General features: G+C 38.3%; 1 protein-coding gene across 1 annotated transcript in view; it reads right to left on the bottom strand.

Annotated features, from left to right (window-relative positions):
- PLCB4 (phospholipase C beta 4) overlaps positions 1-20,198 on the bottom strand; it is a 126,904-nt gene that overhangs the window by 74,961 nt on the left and 31,745 nt on the right. Inside the window, exons 2-6 of the mRNA XM_083827647.1 lie at positions 15,888-15,988; positions 11,732-11,812; positions 11,383-11,442; positions 9,884-10,039; positions 4,249-4,382 (exon numbers count right to left, since the gene is read on the bottom strand). Coding sequence (XP_083683773.1) covers positions 4,249-4,382; positions 9,884-10,039; positions 11,383-11,442; positions 11,732-11,812; positions 15,888-15,988 — 532 coding nt within the window. The remainder of the gene's footprint in view (positions 1-4,248; positions 4,383-9,883; positions 10,040-11,382; positions 11,443-11,731; positions 11,813-15,887; positions 15,989-20,198) is intronic.

The following is a 20,198-nucleotide window of genomic DNA, read 5'->3' as shown; positions in this document are numbered from 1 at the left end:
TGTTAGCTATTACTAAGCAACATTATACAATATGTGATGACATGTTTAAATGGTTCAGTGTTAGAAAAAGGAATGAAACAAAATATTAATAAACTAGAGCAGACCACAGGGATGTACAACAGTTGCTCTCTGATGCTGACCTCATCTAACACCCTGTTACATATTCAGTTCTATTTTCTTCCTGGCTTTCATCCTTAAAAAGCAAACATTCCAGTAATCATTGGGATGACTTTTAGCCAACAGCAGCATTACATCACTTATGTAATTCCTTTTTATGAATCTTTTTTTCCACTATAGCTTGTACCTAGACTTGGTAGTGCTGTATAGCAGAAGCTGAAGGATTAGACCTTAACATGAACTCTCATTGATTTCACTGAGAATCCTGGCAGGATGAAGCTATAGCAAGAGAAAAAACGATAGCATTACAGGCCAAGTTTGATCTCAATTATGCCATTGTAATGCTAGGATTACTCAACAGATAAATTACACTGGTGGAACTGAGATGGGATTCAGTCCACTGCTTAACATCAACCTTATGAATAAAGCTTCTTGCTTCCGGCCAAATTCTGTGCGTGCTGCTTGAACTGACTTGGGCAGGATCCAGAATTTGACACTTAAAAATAGATGGAGATTAATATATTTTTATTTTCATGAATGAGTGCTGTACATCTGAAAATCAGATAAAAAAAAAAAACAAAACAGCATTTATATAGGAAGAATACTAGTGTCTTTGGACATATTGTGAATTGCATGTATTTAAATCCCATTGGCTAAAATAATGAAAAAAAAAAGGTTTAAGGTGTCCACTCAACAAATAAACACACTCAAGCAGACCCTTGTACTTGTGACACATTACAAGCCCATCACAAACTTCCTTTTAAACAACAAATTGTTGTCAGACTCCCTTAAATTAATCTTATAGATCTATCTGACTTTGGACAAATCATCCACTTACTAAGACATTTATTAATACTTACATATTCCTTTCTAAGTTATTCTTTTTTTAGGAAGTAATGCATACAAACAGATGAAGTGTGTATCTGAGAATCATCTAAAAATAAAAGTCTGACTTAAGAGAAAGGCATAGTATGTGGGGTTTCTCAGGTGTGTTTTTATGCTTTTCAATCATTCTTGTTATAATTCACAGAATTATTTACCTTTGATTTTGTTATCACATTTGAAATACACAAGATACCACATACATTCATCACACGAGCAAGCAGACAGTCCAACAGACAACCAGGCAGTGAGGTAATGCAAGCGGACACTCCATCAGTTACTCTTCTTTCCAAGCACTGCTCTTTCTCTCTTTCCCTGTAACATTTGCTCTGCCCTTGCCGCCTCATTGTGCCCTAATAGCCCAACCTACCCTATATTTTCAGGCTTAGCAAGTCCCTGCCAGGGCAAAAGGCAGCCACCTCCCCACCACTCACAACTCCCAGACATATAGGATGTGGTGTCACCTCTAAAGCAGCTTCCACACCTGGGCTTGAAAACAGCCCACTAGTCTGTTATCCCATTTCTCTTTTCCCAGCTTCATGAATAAATGGACTTAGTAGTCAGAGTATGGATGTGCTGTCTAGGGATATGAAGAAAGTAAGGATCATGGGGAGAGATATTTTAGTATTATTATTAAAACTAATATAATTGGAAGCCATTGACCAACTTAGGGAACACATATCTTTTCCTACAAATGTTCCCTCACCAAAGATGATACAGGAAGATTGCTTGCAATAATTTCAGGAAAAGTGTCTGAACAAGTCTCACATATATTTAGATTCCCTGGAACTGTGGAAACTTGACTCTAATTTATCAATTATTTTATTTATTTAATTTGATAAATTAGAGTAAAATGTCACTTTATTGCTACACTAACACTGTCACAGCTATATAAAAATTTATTTTCTCTATTCCCTCACAAGCAACTCAACCTTTTAACACTGACCCAGAAAGTAAAATGGTATATGCACTGTAAACAAACAAACATAAAAGAATCCTGCAAGATTTAGTTAGGCAAAATGCATGTTATGAATAAGGTTGTCTTAAAAAAAAAAAAAGGCATTTATTTCTGCTAAAAAAATGTCCTCAGTGCAGTGCTGCCAATGACACCATTTCAACAGGAAATAAACACACACAGATCCATTTTGATTTGAAGGCAACGGACTGCAACTACACCAGATATGAGAAAATTTAACATTTAGCAGTAAGATTACCCAGCATTCATTTCCAAAGTTACTTCAATATATTAGGAACAGCTGCCAAAAAAACAAAACAAAACAAAACAAACAAAAAAAACAACACTGCTAGAAAAAAGTAGATACAGTGAGAACTCACTGAGCACTTAGTAAGCAATTTCTTTGCAGGAAGTATCCTGATGATTCCCACTTTAGAGGGACTCCCTAATCTTTATTTAGTGATAAGGCCCTTTCCTGACAGAGATGCCAAATCAGGAACTCGGTTCATGTTCACTGAAAGGGCACAGAACTGCAGCCAAATGCTGATAAAACACAAAAGCATCACATCTCTGCTGGCACCAAGCAAGAGATTAACCTCAAAGTCTCTGCCCATCTATGAATCGTCTTTACATTGGCACAATGTCCCCTGGTCAGGATATGGGAGCTCAAGAGCCACACTTTTTTATCCGTGCCACATCACACAGCTGCACGATGATGTAGCATCTGGCTGCCTGGGCTTCGGTTTGGGGCTAAAGTAATTTCTGGAGTGTTTCATCAGATCTTCCTCATGGCTACCAGCTGGCTCCAAATTAAAATTGGGAATAAGAGAGCTGAGGAAAAAAAGATGTTTCTGGATTGTGAAGACACTATGTAGAATTGAAATGACATAGGATGAAGAAAATTCCTCATCCACAGATTAGTATACAGGCTCTGTGCAATACATTCAAATTCTTTGTCAACTGGTCAACATGAAACATCCTTCTGAGCTAGAATGGTTTCCAAATAACAACCTCCATAATCACTTTTAAGGCAATGTTATCCAGTGTACAGATATTCATAAAGTATCCAAAGCCCGAATACTATATGACAAAAGTCAAGGTGCAACATATTCTTTTCTGTCAGCAAAGCATTGCCGTATTAAATGTACCGCTGTCTGATGACATGGTGGAAGAGATGAAAGAGTTCAGCCTTTTCCCAGCTTACAAAGAACACAGCAGTGGCAACACTTGTGTGCTGTGAGAGCACTGCTGATTTTACAGATGAAGGTGCAAAACATGTAAACCTATGCAAGTAAACAGGGATAAAGATCCTCAACTCCTTTCCTTTGTGCTCAGCATCTCTATATTGCTATGTCTCCAAAGAAGGAAAATCCTATAACAAGATGAAACTGAAATGAGGTAGATACTTCACTTTGGTCTTACAGAAAACAGAGTTGCAAAATGTTTTTTGATAGAAATACAAGATGCATTTTTTTCTCATTTATACTGATGCTAAACATTTTCAGATTTTCAAAAATGGCTCAGTACCTTTAATCTGTCAATGGAGCTCCTAAATGGCTCTCTATATACCAATAATTACTCTGGATTCATATAGAAGAGGAATCTGGTCCCTGCTATCTAATCTTAGAGAAACAACAACCAAGAAAAGAAATAAAAATGAAGACAAAGATACCTTAAACACAAACCCTTAGGCTGGCACAAGAGGCCAAAATTTAAGTACGCTGTAGACTGGAATAAGCAGGCTGTTTTATTTTTCTTTAACAAGATCCAGCATTGTCAAATATCTCTATAAGGAGAAGGTGCATGAAAAATTTATTGAAGAAGCACTCTCCATTTTTGCTGGAGTACTCAAATGCTTTTGAGGCACTTAGTGACCTTGTGTTAGCTGAGGTTCATTGATGAAATACAGGCAGCAGCAGCAGGGTGCACAGATAAGTTTGACCTCTCAGCTTTCTTTTAGTCATCAACCTTTCATTTAGGAGTGTTAAAAAGGGCAAAAATTATGAAGCACTAAAAACCACTGTAATCTACAGCTCATGCAATTCCAGACAAGGTCATCTGTGGCATATTTATAAACAAGGTCAGTATTATCCAGACCTCTCTTGAGGTGATTTTACCTTCACTTTTTCATTGCAATCTCTCCATGGTAGCACTCTGCTTAATTCAAGCAGTGGGAAAGCCAGGGAGGCAAGAAGGCATTCCCCCAATTTCAGTATTCAGTGCCTGTGACTGGCTTAATAATTTGAAGTTTCAGGAAACCCACGGAAAACAGAACCGTGTTTCTCAATTCTTACTGAGAAAGAAGCGTCCTGGCAGGATTCCCTGGTATTTTGCCCTTATCCATCGATGTTGTGACCAGCAGATGTCCCTCTTCTCTCAACACAGATGTCTCAGAAATCATTTCTGTTCTATAAAAATCACCATGCCTCTACAGCATGAGACAAGAAAAGCCAGGGCAGTAGACTAGAGATAGTGCAAAAGCCATCCCCTACCTGATCAACTGGAGCACAGATTTGTCAGCTATTGCTACAAACATTCTGTTACAAAAATAAAAGGGCCTCTTCCTACTTCAAGTATTTCATCTGGAAAGCTGAGGCTCACATAAACACTGCATTGCGAGTCGTGTGATGTGTCCAGATCGCTTCCACCCTTCAACAAAGCCTTCCATCCTGGAATGACTTTTCCAGCACTGGAGGGGTCTACTCTGAAAGCATCTGGAAAACTCACTTTGGCTGCTTCATTATGCAGGTTCAGACAAACATAGTAGAGATTTACTCAGTGAAATAGACCTCCTGGCTACAGAGAACCAAAGCTTAAGTTTTCAACTTATTGATACTTCTGTAGCAGCGTAGCCAAGAAAGAACATGAAAAAAAGCAGAAAGGCAAGCACATCGAAATCACAGACATTTAACCACAGTCTGGCCAGGATATGAAGGTTTCTCTAGAGAACATGGTTTTACTTACTTGGCAAAGGGCTACTGTCCTGGTTCCAGTTAGGACAGAGTTAAGTAGCTCATAGTAGCTGGTAGGGTGCTATGTTTTGGATTAGGATGAGAAGAGCGCTGATAACATGCTGATGTTTTAATTGTTGCAGAGCAGTGTTTACACCAGGCCAAGGACTTTTCGGCTTCTTGCTCTGTCCTGCCAGCGAGCAGGCTGGGGGTGCAGCAGGAGCTGGGAGGGGACAGACCCAGGACAGCTGACCCAAACTGGCCAAAGGGGTATTCCATACCATCTGACGTCATGCTAAACAATATATAGGGGTGGCTGGCCGGGGTGGGGGGGCCGGCTGCTCGGGAATAGGCTGGGCATCGGTCAGCGGGTGGTGAGCAATTGCATTGTGCATCACTTGTTTTCTTACACATTATTATTGTTAATACTATTACCATTATCACTATTATTATTATTATTGTTATTATTATTTTCCTGTCTTAATAAACCGTCTTTATCTCAACTCACAGGCTTCACTTTCCCGTTTCTCTCCCCCCATCCCAGAGAGGGAGGGGGGAGGGTGAGCGAACGGCTGTGTGGTGTTTAGCTGCCAGCCGGGTTAAACCACAACAGCTACCTGAACGTGTAAGCAACAGTCATAATTAAGATGGTTATAGTTTAGAAATGTTTATCATGTAGGTTATGAGACATAAGCCATATACTAGCATGACATAGAGAACTGCAGTAGACTTTTAGAGTTACGTTCAAGTATGTTCTGCAGTTTTTTATAGAAAGACTTACCTTGAAACATAAAAACAAAGCAAAGCTATGGGAAAACAGAACCTTCCTGCAACATATCTTTGGGATATTCCTGTGGGAATCTTCTGCTGTCCTCTAGTTGTCCTCCTAGCAGTATGATTTGGGCAAATAATAACTTGTTTCATGGAGAAAAAAAAAACTCAGGGCCAACTGAAAAAAAATATTTCTTTTCTTTTAAGTAAAAAGAGCCATATACTAGAACAGCAACAAAAAAGATCAATCTGAAGAGCTTCACCTTAAAAAAATGATGGTGGTCCATTTGACCATTTTTTACCAAACATAAATCAATTTAAAAATGAAAAATACTAGTCCAGCTGAAAAGCTGAGATATTTAAGAACATCAAAATGAAATGATTTCAACTGCAGTCATCTTCAATGCCAAATATTATCAGTTGGATAATTAAGCTGGCATTTTGCCTCTATGCTGCTTTTTAGCATGAATAACAAAGTATTTCAGTATGTGCTAGTCATTCTGGTGCCTCACAGGTTAGCCATCAACATGTGATTCAATGTCTCAATAACACAACTGTAGAAAACATCAATTTTCTACCAAGTCCAGCAATGCTATTGTAAAAGATTACTCCCTTCTCCTTCCCTCACTGCCTCCCATCCCAACCTGCTACCAGCAAAAGGGTGTGTGTGAGCACTCCCTGAGTAAGGCTATCTCAAACACTGGTGTGAGCTTCAGCCCTAAAAAGTTGTTAATGAATTAGGAAAATTCACTTCCCTGAAGTGAATTAGGAGTGTTCACAAACTCCTCCAACAGCACAGCAGTGGGAACAGTACTTTCTGGGAGAGATGGTCCTTCTCAGTAGCGCAGCTGAACCTGAGAAAGAACTACTGTCAGGGCAAACTCATGCCTTTATTAAAGAATGCAAAAAGAGCTGACTTGGGATAATTTTTTAAGTTAAAATCCTCAGTGCGTTGCCAAAATGGATGAGCAAAGAAGAAAGTCCAGATTTGAGGTTTTTAAACTGCAACAGCTTCACTGGCCTTTTGCCAACATTGAATAGGCAGCCTATAGTCAGGGTGCCTTCACATCAGCACTGTATTACTTCCACTGTAAGGAAATTTGCCTCCAAATACTCGATGGCCCTTTCAAATGTCCTACATTGGGGAAAGCAGATTGTCAGATTAAGTCATAGGCTGTCCACTTAGGAAGAAAAAAAATAAAAAAGCACATGTATGCACACACGTGTGTGTTTTAATTCTAACTCACAATAATCTCTATAACCTGATTTAATCAGGATTCAAAACATTAGATTTTAAATTCCACCTTTTACAGTCACTCCCTACTACCACATTGAAGTTGCTTTAGGAGTGGACCATGACAGCTGCTTGCAATCAGAGACAGAGTACACCCTATTTTGTCGTTGTTTTGTTTTAAGAGTGGAAATGAAAACCAATTTCTCAGCTGAAAACACCAATAAAATTTAAGTAGATAGAATGTAAATACCAGAGTTGGAGCTTGGAGACAAGTGGGAAGATAATAAACACACTCTTTTTGTTGGAATAGTTATCCTTGGAGCTCAGCAATGACTTGGCCAGACCTGCTGAGCACATCACCACAAGAGGCAGAGGAACGTCGGGCTGCCTCAGTGCAGAGATGAGGACAGATCAGTACAGACAGCCCTGCCTGGAGGGAAGGGTTAACTGCTACCCACAGCATCCCTGCCTACCTGCAACAGTGCGGGCACTCCTAAGGGACTGTTCCTACACTCGGTTACTCTGTCTTATACACGTGCCAGAATCTGCTTCCCACTGATCCCATTCCTTATGATATAGATAGCCTGAAGAAGGCAGACACCTGCATTCATTTTCTTCTATGTCATGGTTATGCAGTCCCATTTACAATCCAGCCTTCAATAAGTAACAATTACTTTTTGTCTCATATGAAAGTATGCAGTTTACCTGTCCAACATTTACTTATGGGAAAAAAAAAAGCTTTCCAATGTAGGTTATGGTCTCCTAACTCAAGGAGTTGGACTTGATGATCCTTATGGGTCCCTTCCAACTCGGGATATTCTATGATTCTGTGATTATCTACAGAAGCAGAATATCTTTTTGCCCTATTTCTGTCACTCTAAAATAAAGGTTCTGGGCTTTTGCAGTTGGATCTGTCACTGAAGTCCCTTGTTTTAAAGCATCCCAATCAGGTGCCAACCAATCCTGATCTTGGTTTATCTGAGGAATGGCTAAAACTTCTGCAGCAAGTAACGCTCACTTTCCTCATGGCAACCAGCGAAAACAGCACACAACTACACATACATCCCTTACCCAAATCTGGGCTGCTTAAACCACAGACATTGCCCCTTTTTCTCCAAACTCTTGTCTCTGTCATTTCACAGTAACAGTTTACTTTTTAATGTGGACTATATATCAAGGCCCATTTTAAACTGCAGTAGTAGCTACATTGCTACCTAATGACATGTAAAGACCTGCTGCTTCTAGAGGAGATTTAGTATGCTCTGGAAGAAAGATGTTTTCTCATGATCAAAACAGGAAGAATCACAAAGGAACACTTCTATCTGCAGATAATTCCTAGAAAATTTTATTGCAGCACAGGTATAGTAGCAAGCTGATGCACTCATCATATATGAAAGACCATCATATTACAGACCAAATGAATTCCCATATGTCCATATCCCCAGCAAAGCTGCAGCTTTAGGTGCAACTTAGAAAGCTCTACATTGTTTTTGACTTGATCTACCTTACCATCTCCCTTGTGTCTCAAACATATTAGATCAGGTGGATCAGCATTGTTGGCAAATTATGGAAAAACTCCCAAATGCAATTCTCTTACAACTACAGGCCTCTTAGAACCCACCCACAAGAAGACTGCAGTATATGACATTTCTGATAAGCATGTTGGTGGTTAATGAAGCAGGACATATTTTAGATGGTATAATCAGCTCATCTATTGTGACAGCATATGTAATTGGTTAACATAGACTTCACAAACCAAATAGTCTAGTACAGTTTACGGAGATTAAAGATGGCCATCAAACTTCACTACACCTTTTTTCTTTCCAGAATAAATCAGAGACATTGTTGGGTTAAGTATAAAAGTGAATGCTGCAAGCATTTCTTTTTCTTTGCCTCTTAAATGTTTGTAAAACATAACCATGGCACATTATTTCCCTGAGAGCCTGCTGAAAATATACACAGTAAAATCCATTTAGTGTGTTCATGTAAGTTATACAAGAATGTCTCCTTTCATGGAGTTTACTCAGTACTCCCAGTGCTTAAAGATGCATGGATCCAAGCAATGAAAAATCAACCAAGTCTGCCAAGGGATTTAATGATGCTGTATTTAACAGGCACTCCGTTTTAAAGGAGGGGTTAGCAGGTGTATGTTACTCATCACTATTCAGTATGCATCTCAGAGGCAAAACAGGGTGTGATGTTGCATAAGTATGGACAATCAGAAGAGAAAAGCAAAAAATGTGAATTTTTGAAGTCCCTTGAATCTCTGGATTTAAGCTATTGGCAGTACTCTGGATCAAGCTTCTCAGAGCAGTTTAGAGCAGATAGAGAGAATACCAGGTCTTGGTGGAGCCACAGAACTTTCATTGTAAACTGCAATCTTCAACTTGCAGGAAAGATGACGTGTAAAAAAGCACCATTGTTTTCTTAAGGCTGTTCCACATAAACGGGAAACAGAAAAGAACCTGGGTACACTGGAATCCCCTTAACTGTACAGAATTTTCTTTCCTGCTTTTGTCTTTTCAAATCATATGAACCATATGATACAATTAGGTTATCACCGAACAAAATTTTGGAGGGCTGGGCTCCACTCACCATGGAAATGAAAGTAATTGCACTTCCCTTCAGCATCACTACGTGTTATAAATCCACTGCATAAACTCCACATAACATACTGTGCAAGCCTCATGCAGAGACACTAAATAGTTAGGGGGAATGTTGTGTCCTCTATGTCTCTCTGCTTTTGATTAATTACCATGCATGTAGAGGATGGGAAAGTCACTATGTCCTTTCACCATAGCATATAGACATTTTACAGAATGCTCCAAATGGATGTTTGTTGTCCTTTTGCAGAGTGTGGTAGCAGGACATTAAAAACAGGTATTTCAGTCAGCGAAGCAGGCTGACTTACTTCAGAAAAACAATCACGTACTGCTGAGGAGCTCTCCTTTTTTTCCTCCCACACACTGTTTAACTGTGAAATACCTTGGCTATTTCTGTGTTTTCCGCTACCATGAAAGTGAAGCTGATGTTCACCAGATCTGTGCCACTGCAAACACACACTATCCGTCCTTCCAACTCATTTTCTGATTTTCCAACAGCCTCAAGTGCAGTTAGTATTTTGGGATCCTGTTAAACAGAATAAACAGCTTGTTACATTTGCAATACTGATGTTATGCAATGCATTATGGTAAAGATGCTATTCGATCTTCATATACAGTAACACCTTTAAACCTTTGCCAATCATATTAAATGAGTGCTTTCACTTAGGATCACTGTGCGTGAACCTAGAAAACAATGTATTCTAACAATCATGAGAACATGACCGTAAAAGCTCAGCTGTAAATGAGGTACTTTAAACACATTTCAGAAAGTTAAGTTAGAAATTACGTATATTTTAGTCACGAGAAAAGAAAAATGAATCACTCCAAGAAATGGAAATAGAGAAACAGTATTAACCTCTACGTAAATTATTCCTGTCTAGTTAAGTCTGTAATTACTGAGAGTTATGATCTGTGTGACTTTTTGGCTGTTTCTTAATGATACATCTTACAAGCTGGTATCTCTGCTGAGGGTCAAGAGCTATGAATTTAATGGGCATAAAGAACAAATTACCTATGTAAAGTCAGAGGTGAAGTCTGAAGCATATTGGTATGGTTGGCTGCACATGAAGCATGGGGTTGTCTGCACCACCACTTCTCATGCCCCTTTTCTACAGGGGAAGCATTTTAGTTTATGGAATCCCAAGAGAACTACTAAGAGATGGTTATCTATGGTTAATATAAAAACATTTAGCACTTGAAAGTGGAAATGCAGAGGTCTTAACAGATAGATTTCTTCACAACAAATTTTCTAAACTAAAGGCCTGGAGGAGAGAGGCCCAAATTTAATCTCAGAACATTCTGCTTATGCTTTCTGAAGAATACCATTTAAATTATTTCCAAAGTTTTGGGCTTCTACAGAAGCTGTAGCTAGTCCTTCTGCTGATGTTCTTCAAAATTGCAGACAGTGACCACTGACTCTCTGACCACCTAACTGCACAAACAGGAATGCAAACAAAACTTTCTAGGCTTTTATATCAAGGAAACAAGAAGAAACAACACATCTTGAACATAAAGAACAAACTTTGGAATATGGAATTTTGTTTTTTTCCAGGTTCTTAAAAAATGTATCACAATACAATGTTAGAAAAATAATTAAGAACTCCTAACACATAAGCTTAATGCCTATTGTTCCACTTTCACAGCATTCTGAAAGCTAAGCGCCATACTAAATCAGGGAGACCAGATCACAGAATCTTCCCAGTGCAAACATACCAAATTACTTGAGTTTAAAACTTAAAATTTTAGACTTATTCCAAGAGAAAAGCTGTGTTGGTGGTATTTGTGAGACAAATGAACTCTGTTCTGCATTTCACGTTTTGTTTAAGTATTCTTTGTTTAAAAGAAGAGTATAAATTAGCTATAGAGTACCTTTGGTACAGCTCCAAAACGAACACTGTTGATCAGAGAACATTCTAATACCTGTCCTTCCTGAAATGGAAAAAAAAAAAAAAAAAAAGTACAAGTTGAAAGGTCTGCTAGGAAGTGCACCAAAACCAACAGATTTTATTTGCAATCACTGTTCATTAACACTAAACAGTATTTCCCTCTTGTTTCTGTTAATTCCCTCTTTAAACACTTCTGTAAAGTCCAAAAGAACAGAACTAAAGGTAGTTTTGTATATAAAGTAACATGATATTTTACATTTTTAAAAACTAGGCAGTTTATAAACCAAGTGCAATAATAAGTAATATATATTTTTGACATAACTGTAGTTTACCTTTCCTTCACTTTTCCAGCTCAGAAAAAAGCCAAATTCATCCACTTGAAAGAGACAGTTGCTTTCAAAGACAAAAGATTCCTATACAAAAGAAAATACAGATAATTATTTTAGTCAGTTTGAGAAATGTCATAGATCAATTTATTGCTCAAAAAATAAAAGACTGTTACATTTTTCCCCACGTGCCTTCCTGGGGAATTTGCCATTCCTAAGCAATCAGAAGTGAGAAGGAAGGCTTTTAAAAAATGATCATTTTTAATGATTTGTTTTTTTGCCAACATTTGAAACACTAGGATGCACTTAGTATTTTCATACTTTGCTTTGCAAGTATAACATTTCTTTTTTAATAAAAGCACCAATTCTTAGCTCAAAAACCTTAATGAAATGGAACTTCAAAAATATTTATTGAAAACTGAATACTTCAAACTATACTCAAACTAAGTTCAAAATTATGTACTTGCCAGCATTACCTTCAGGATCAAATGACCACATTTTATTTTAACATTCAGAAACTGGGAAGCACTTGTATGTTAGACTATGATAGTATGTATGCCACGAGTATTTTTTAGCCAGAGTATCTGGCAAGCAGAATTTGAAGGATATTGATTAGTAGAGAAATCAAGAAAGGATAGCATACCAGAGGGACTAGACAAGGCAAAATATCGGATTAGCTGAATTAAAAAAGAAATTTCCTCCACACACCTCCAGCCCCAATTAATGCATCATAAATTCAGCTAAAATGTAGGATAACACTGTGCAGAATCAATCATTTTCTCAATAAAAAAGGATCCAGGACTTCCTTACTTCCTTAATTGAAATCCAACAAGCATGGGGGCAGGCTACAGCACTGCTTACTGTTTCAGAGATCAAAGTGTTGCTCTGCATTCAGGGCTGAGATACCTTTCTGATATGCCCTGTCTTCCTCTGAGCATATAAGCAAGACCAGCCAGAACATCAGAGGTGTTTCCAGAGTAAAAGGTCTTACATACAGAACAATCTGAATTGAGGTAACAAAACAGGTAAAAACTCCAACGCCTTCAGTCCTTGGAGCACACTTGTAAGTCAGTAACTCTGCCCAGGACAGACTTGTCTCACTGGGTGACTCTGGGGCTGCTCCCCTGCTCAGCCTGGGATGAGGGACTTCATGGGGCAACCACCACTGTCTTTTTGGTGTCTGCCATGGCACAAGGGCCTCAGGTGGGCTGAAGAATACTCACATTCCAGTTAGGTCTTATCCCGACTTGACACCAGGCACAAAGTCAAGCAAGTACCTGGATCCAGAGTTTGGTAATGTCTTTGAGCCCTCCTAGATGGAGACAGCCAAAGGGGCTATGCTGTGCTTGGGATAATTCTTCCTCTTCCCTGGATACACTCGTTATTGAATGGTGTCTACCACTTCTGGACAATGTTTTTTTTGTCATCAAATGAGATTTACACAACTTAAGGACTGTAGTTTTCCATCCAAGTAGCAAACAACTATGTTAATTTTACAAGCAGGGAACTGAGATAGAAAATAGAAAGTTGCTGTAGCTTAGCCTGAGCCAACACCTCTACAAATAAGTTTCCAGCATGTACTGCTCTGCTCATCTTTCTCCACCACAGCTTCTATTTTCCTGCCTTCACCCTAGCACTCATCCCTCATGAAATGTACTTATTGCCAGACAACTCAGATTTACTAGTTTTACAGCCCTTGGAGTCCTGCAATGTTTCATATAAAAACACAGCTAGCTACCAATCAAAATGAGTGCCTCTTGCATTTTCCAGAGAGATTACTCATACAATAAAAGGCAAGCCGTTTTTTTTTTGTCAGTTATTGCATCCCCGCCTATCAAAAGCTCTTGATGTAACAAAAATGTTTTCACAAAGGTGTTTATGTAAACTGCATTCATGCTGACGTCCCACCCTAGCCTTGACCCTTTTCACTAAATTACTTTTTTTCCTGCAATTTGTCTTCTTGCACTGTAAAGAAAGTACCTACCATCAGACCATGTACTTGCAATTTGACTAGCAACGTTCCTAATCACGTCTGATTTTTTCTTCCCATATTCTGAGACATTCCTCTTCTAGACTCAGACTTCTCAGCAGTCAAATATGATAATGCTTTGCTCAAAATACATTTCTGCCACTTCGTATTTCTGCCAGTTAAGGGACTCCCCCATCAGGAAAAAGATGGATAGAGACACTGCTCCACATTACAGTAACCCTAGATTTTTCTAGACACTCAACGAAACTTGGGCACAAAAAAGACCTCCCATGCTGTACTAGAGCTATTCAGTCACCAAGACCCTCGACCAATATTCCTGAGCCCCAGTTCTACACTGACTTGTCGTGTGACCTCAGTTCACTTGCCATTTATCTTTTTCCCATATGGTCTTTCTGTTAAGGTTGGGGAATTAAGTACAGAACCTCAATTAGAATGAGAAGGCCAGATCTGAAATATTTATCTTGAAAATTGCAAGCCTTACAGTACAGAATTGGATCTTGCTATGCTTGCATAACATGACTAAAGCAACGGTGTTTTTCTCTTAGGTAGGCTATCTACTTACTACCACAACACAATTAAATCATTGCCTATGTATATCATAAATCTGACAATATCAAACAGCTACACCATCTAGTGCTCACTGTTTACAGGCTACAGATCTTAACTTCTGAGTCACTGTTTTCTTACAGCCCTTGATGATTCCTTGTAAATTGCAGATGAAATATACCCAAGTTACCCAAGTGAAAGCCCTTTTAATGTTTCCAGAAGAGTCCCTTTCAATAAAACAAACCAGGCTTCCAACTGTACAATAGCAAACCTGGAGTGAACTGTAGCAAAACTTGCAGCAATGTAGATGGCGCTTGTCACATGGATGGACAGAGAAAATTCTGTTCCAAAGGTGGCAAGTAGGATCCCCCTTTCCGTGGAGTTTTGGAAGGCAATAAATTCAGCTGGGAAGACCAAGACTACTGGTTCTACCATTTAACCCCATGTATGCACAGCGTTATCTGTTGGCTAGTCTTCCACGAGTGCATGCTGAGCACACCAACCTACCGTACAAAAGAATTTCATTTCAAGATGTCTTTTTCTCCCTATCACTGCATCAAGGACACGTGTGCCACACTGAGCATTCTTGATTCCACACTGAGATCTGAGCACTTGAACTCTTTTCTGTATCATTCTCACCTAAGGTGCAAGAGAACCACCATGGTCCATAACTCCTCATTTGGATGCTCACAGACTGAATTTCTGGAATACCATTTACTGAAGGAAAAACAGAGCTTTTAGGAACCTCCTTTTTAGGTCATTCAATGTCTATTAGTACCTTCTTAGTTTCTCTGTCCCCAAAACTGAACATACACGGTAAAATAACTGTCCTTAACTTGTCGGTTCTCATGATAAAAAATACATTTTACCTACATTTCAAAAGGTTAAGAGAATATCATAATATCTCTGAAGGGACTCACTTCCTGTCCAAATGATTAAAAATAGTCCCTGATAAAATTATTCTCACAGGTATATCAATGCTGAATGTAAGGTAAATGTCTCAGCACTTTATTTTGGCTGCCTGTGTAAAATGTCCTAATTTGCATTCCTTTAATAGATTTGGATTAAAGTACAGGTGAAACCAGGATCACAGTAATCACATTTCAGAAAGATTACAGGTTGATTTTGTAAAGGAGTTAAAACCACTCCAGATCTCAAATTATGCATATGAATCACAATATAAATGCTTTGTATTCTCTTACTTTCCTCTATAACATGCAGGTCCTCAGTTTGTATCTAAAAAGACATAATCTTTCCCCCCACCCCAAACCAATACATTTAAAAGATGCACTTTGTTCAGTAATATGCTTTATGTTCAGTAATATGCTTTACGGAACTGCAAAGATGAGAACTTTATGAGCATTACAGATATTTTGATTCTAATCTCCCTTTCTCTTGCTCAGGATTTATTGCAAATCATTGGGATTAAACATATTTTAATGTTATTTCTTTTAAAAGCAAAAATCTGTATAGCAATGAATTGTAATGATATTTTCTCCCCAAACACATTTCTGCAGTTATGTGAAAATTTATGTACAATGAAAACAAAGCATGAAATATTCTGAAACATCTACATATATAAAGAGAATAGCAAATTAAATGCAAATGCATTAAATGGCCTCTTACCTCTTCATATCTATCAAACACAGCTCCATCTTGCATGAAAGAGGGAACTGGCTTCTGCCAGTTAAATTCGTAAGGTTTTGCCATGATTACAGAAGAAAAACCTGAAATGGAATGAAAGAGCAGAGTTCAATTGCTGTCTTTTAAAAGGAGTATTTCAAAGTCTAAACAGGAAAAATAGTGACTTTTACCTTTTTCGTTCACACAGGAATATTAAAAAGTCACAGTGCATTTCCAAATGAAGTTTTCCTCACTAGAATATTTTTGTTTAGTAATTCAAATGAAAAATTATTATTAAATGTGTGTCAACTATTTGAAAAAACACTTGACACTGTAACATTGCTTTAGTTTAAATATCTGATGTATCACTTCTAGAGTATAATGAGGCTGGGATTAATGCAGCCCTAGGTGACACAAAATGTCACAACTGATAGCACACAGGAGTACTTCTTTTCAGAGGAAAACATCAAGTATTACATAAACTGATTTATTTTTTTTTCAATACACTAAATTGCATACTACCTAGACAAAACATTTTTTACCCCTCTGAATTTTGTGTTTCAAAATCCATCAATATTATTTAAAGTTATAGTTATTTACAGTAATATTTTACACATAAAACAATATACACATAATATATAGGTCCAAATTCATGGGGAAAAAAAACTGTTTAGGAATATAGGCCATTAAATGAAACTAGCTAGCAGCATTGCTCATTTGTGTAAGTTTAGGAATGCAAATAAAAGAAACTGTTAATTTAGAATACAATACAGAAGTCATAACATATAGACCTTACAACAAAGCCTATCAAATTATTCAGTATCTTTTCCATCACCTTGGTGCTTTCTAGGTTATGTTGTTGTACACCACAAAATGTTCCAACTACATTCTCTGCAAAGTTTAAACAGCATCTGCGTCATGCCTGCTTACTAACGCCATCTTGGTTACTCCTTCATACGCTAGGCCAGAGCTTTGCGTGAGAGGGAATACACTTGGCAGCAGCATGATAGGACTGACTCACAGATGTCAGCAAATCCATTCCATGAAACGATGTATTAAGACAAATGGAGCACACAGTCACAATAATCTGACCCCTCGTGCTCCTGCCTATTTCACAGGCAAACAACACCTTGCCCTGTTCTTATGGGCTTGGCCTAACCCTCTTCTGACAACTGCTCCAGACACACTGCTCAGGAAAGGTGGTATTATACAATGTAGGAATAAAAGACTGCACAAACACTGCACCAAGAGAAAGATGTGTCTTTCACAACAAAGCAACACACAGATGTTAAGACCATAACAAATAAAGTCCATCCTACACATGGCAACCATCTGAAGCCACACTGCTCTAAAAGCAAACTCAGGGCTGCAACTCGTAACTCATTTTTCTGATTCCCTTTGCATCAAGAAACAGCAGTCTTCACCAGCCCTAAACTTCGCACTGGTTACTCTTACCTTTGCTGGACAGATGTACAGAAAAGAGGAAGTTGCCATCCCATAATCCTGCTCTTTCACCACACTTTCCTCCCTAGTCCTCACCACGTTGAAGGTACTGCTATTGGAAGGTGGCAGTGGACCCCCGCTGCCAAAGTGAGGTTAACCCAGGAAAACACAATTGCTTCTCCCCCCAGTGTATTTGAAATGAGGTTCAACAAGTTGTTGAAGGTGAGAAACATCTAATAATTTCAGGAAGCAAATTCTGGGGAGAAGATCTCTCTATGCTTGCCTTAGTCTTACGTTTATCTACTATTGATCAACCCTAGCAACACGATACGGAGTAAGTGCAACCAGCACAATTCTTACTCTGTTATAGTGCAGGCACCTAGCCCAAACAAAGTTTGTCTAAGTGAGCAGAACAAAAAGCATACATAAAATTAAAGGGAAAGTATGACAGCCTGTGTAATCTATGCTATGCAAACCATCTTTGTAGTGTTTACTTATACCAAAACTCTGAATAGGAGACTAAAATATTACCGATTAGGTAACAATCCTTCAGTGATGCTCTTAGACTGAAATGGCTACTTTGACTGAACTTTAAACCCAGAATAGATACAAGTGCTTAAAAAATAAGAATTTTGCAGTGCCCTCCTTCTCCGTCATGTTCTCATTCCTATCAAAGATGTTCCAGCAAGAAAAAACAACAAAAGGACTCAGCAAATACTATTAAGGACTCCATCTAACACTAGCTTTAAGAACAGTTACTTTTGATAGTTCTATATTGAAAAAAATATCCCTACTTAAAAAAACAAAACATGCAAAATGCATTTTGATGCTGCCTATCTCTTCATCTCCTGCCCTTTTTAGGTCATTGATGTATAAACATGCATATTATGCTTCCAAAGCCTTGTAAGTTACATGAATTCATTCTCTGTAACTATCAAAAATACAATTTGACAATAATATACAACACCATTAAGTGTTCCCTTCTTTTAAATATTCATCCTTTTTTGTTGTTGTTTTGTTTGTTTGCTTGTTTGTTTTGGTTGGTTGGTTGGTTTTCTTTTGTTTTTGTTATGAAGAGATGATTTGAACAAAATAGAGAGCAAAGAACTAGGACCAAGAAGTGATCAGCTACATTTATTACTCTGCAAAAAGCCTCCCCCCGAGCATTTGGTTCTTACTACTCTGTAAAAGAGCAGTAATATCTTCCTCATGAGGACTGCAATGTTCTGAGATCCTTTCAGGGAATGTGCCAAATTATTGAATGTTTATTATTGTTTTAAATGTGCTTATAATTTTAGGTTCTCTCCTGGTTTAAGCTGGCACAGAGCTGCTTTTTTGTCATTCTATGGAGAAAGCTGTATAGTAGGACGGACTTCCCATTGCAGTAGCATGATAGTGTCTTGTTCTACACAACTCTCAGACTTCACAAAGTAGCTCAGGGTAATCACAGCACCTTGAAAATGTAGTGCTTGTTCTTACAACAAAGCTACATTTAGAGAAACATCTTCAAAAATAAGTTTTCTTACTTCACAGGCTTTACTAACGGCAAAATTTGAAACCAGCACCAACAAAATCCTATACTATACAGCAACTCCTCAAAAATCTTGGGAAAATACCCTTTAGATTTAAAGGTAACTTAAAACATACACACCTGAAGCGATAAACACTCCATTTTGACAGTATATTGACCATTCCCCTATAAACATGCTTTTATCTATTTAAATGACTTTTACTATCAGAATGTTCCCAAGAAGAAGAGTCACTTTAATGTGATAGGTAGTTTATGTAGTAATACACAGTGCCAGCATGTGAAGTCCTTCTGGGAAAGGCAGATACGTTCTGTGCTAAATCATAAGCAATGTGATGACACTTTTAAGGCTGTGAAGAATACTCTTCAACAGTCCCTTTACTACATCCACAGCCTTCAACCTTTGTTTTCTTCTTCTCCAAACAGACACTGAACCCCATACAGACAGATTTTAAAACCTAAAAGCTCTGCAACTGCTCTGAACCCCTGTACAAGATACATCATAACATTTCATCCAGCATCTGCCACTCCGAATCCTGTATGTAGCAAGTGCTTGAAGGGACACCTATCTTCCAGAAAGAGTTATTACTTTCACACTACAGACATGCACTTTATTGACAATTTCAACTTGGTTGAGTTCATCATCCAGTCACTGAAACATGACTTTCTTTACAGATATATTATCCTTGTCTGAGCGCTTAGTACAATGAAGTTGTCTCATTACTTCATCACTGAAATTAAATAGATTGAGCTCCTCAGTTTCTTGCTGCAATGCACACTTTACAAATCTTGGTGTCAGCCCGAACCCTCTCCAGTTTCCCAGCTGTTTTTCTGAGGTCGGGGGTCTGGACCAGGACACAGAAAACGACACAGCCCTCTATCATACAAGCTGGAATAATTCTCCTACTTCTTATTTGCATAACCTTGCATTTAGCTGCAAGAAAACACGCTTGATTGCTCATGATTTAGCAAGCAATCAAGTTCTGTGTCAGGGACTCAAGCTCATTGTTATTACCACCTCACCAATCTCTTCTTAGCTCTACTCTCTCACAGGTCTCACAGTTTACAGATGAACTAAGACAGATGAAGTGTGAGGGAAAGATGGCTTGCGTACACATAGCAAGGATTCAGACAAATCGTAACAAACAAGATTTTTAAGCCATATGCTTTGGCAGCTGAGTAGAAGGTGAAGAAATTTTTCTCTCCTTTTAGAAAACCTCTTCTCAGTCTCTCACATTTCTTACACTCCTCTCAAAAATCTGTTCTCCCACAAACCTCTCAGCTTTTAAGATCACCAAAAGAAAATATAAAACACTCCCTTGCCACTTTTTGGAACTCTAAAT

This window comes from Anser anser, assembly GCF_964211835.1.
Source record: "Anser anser genome assembly, chromosome: 3".
Taxonomy (NCBI): Eukaryota; Metazoa; Chordata; class Aves; order Anseriformes; family Anatidae; genus Anser; species Anser anser.
Note: the sequence above shows the minus strand (reverse complement) of the source record. Positions and strands in the feature narration are given on the sequence as shown.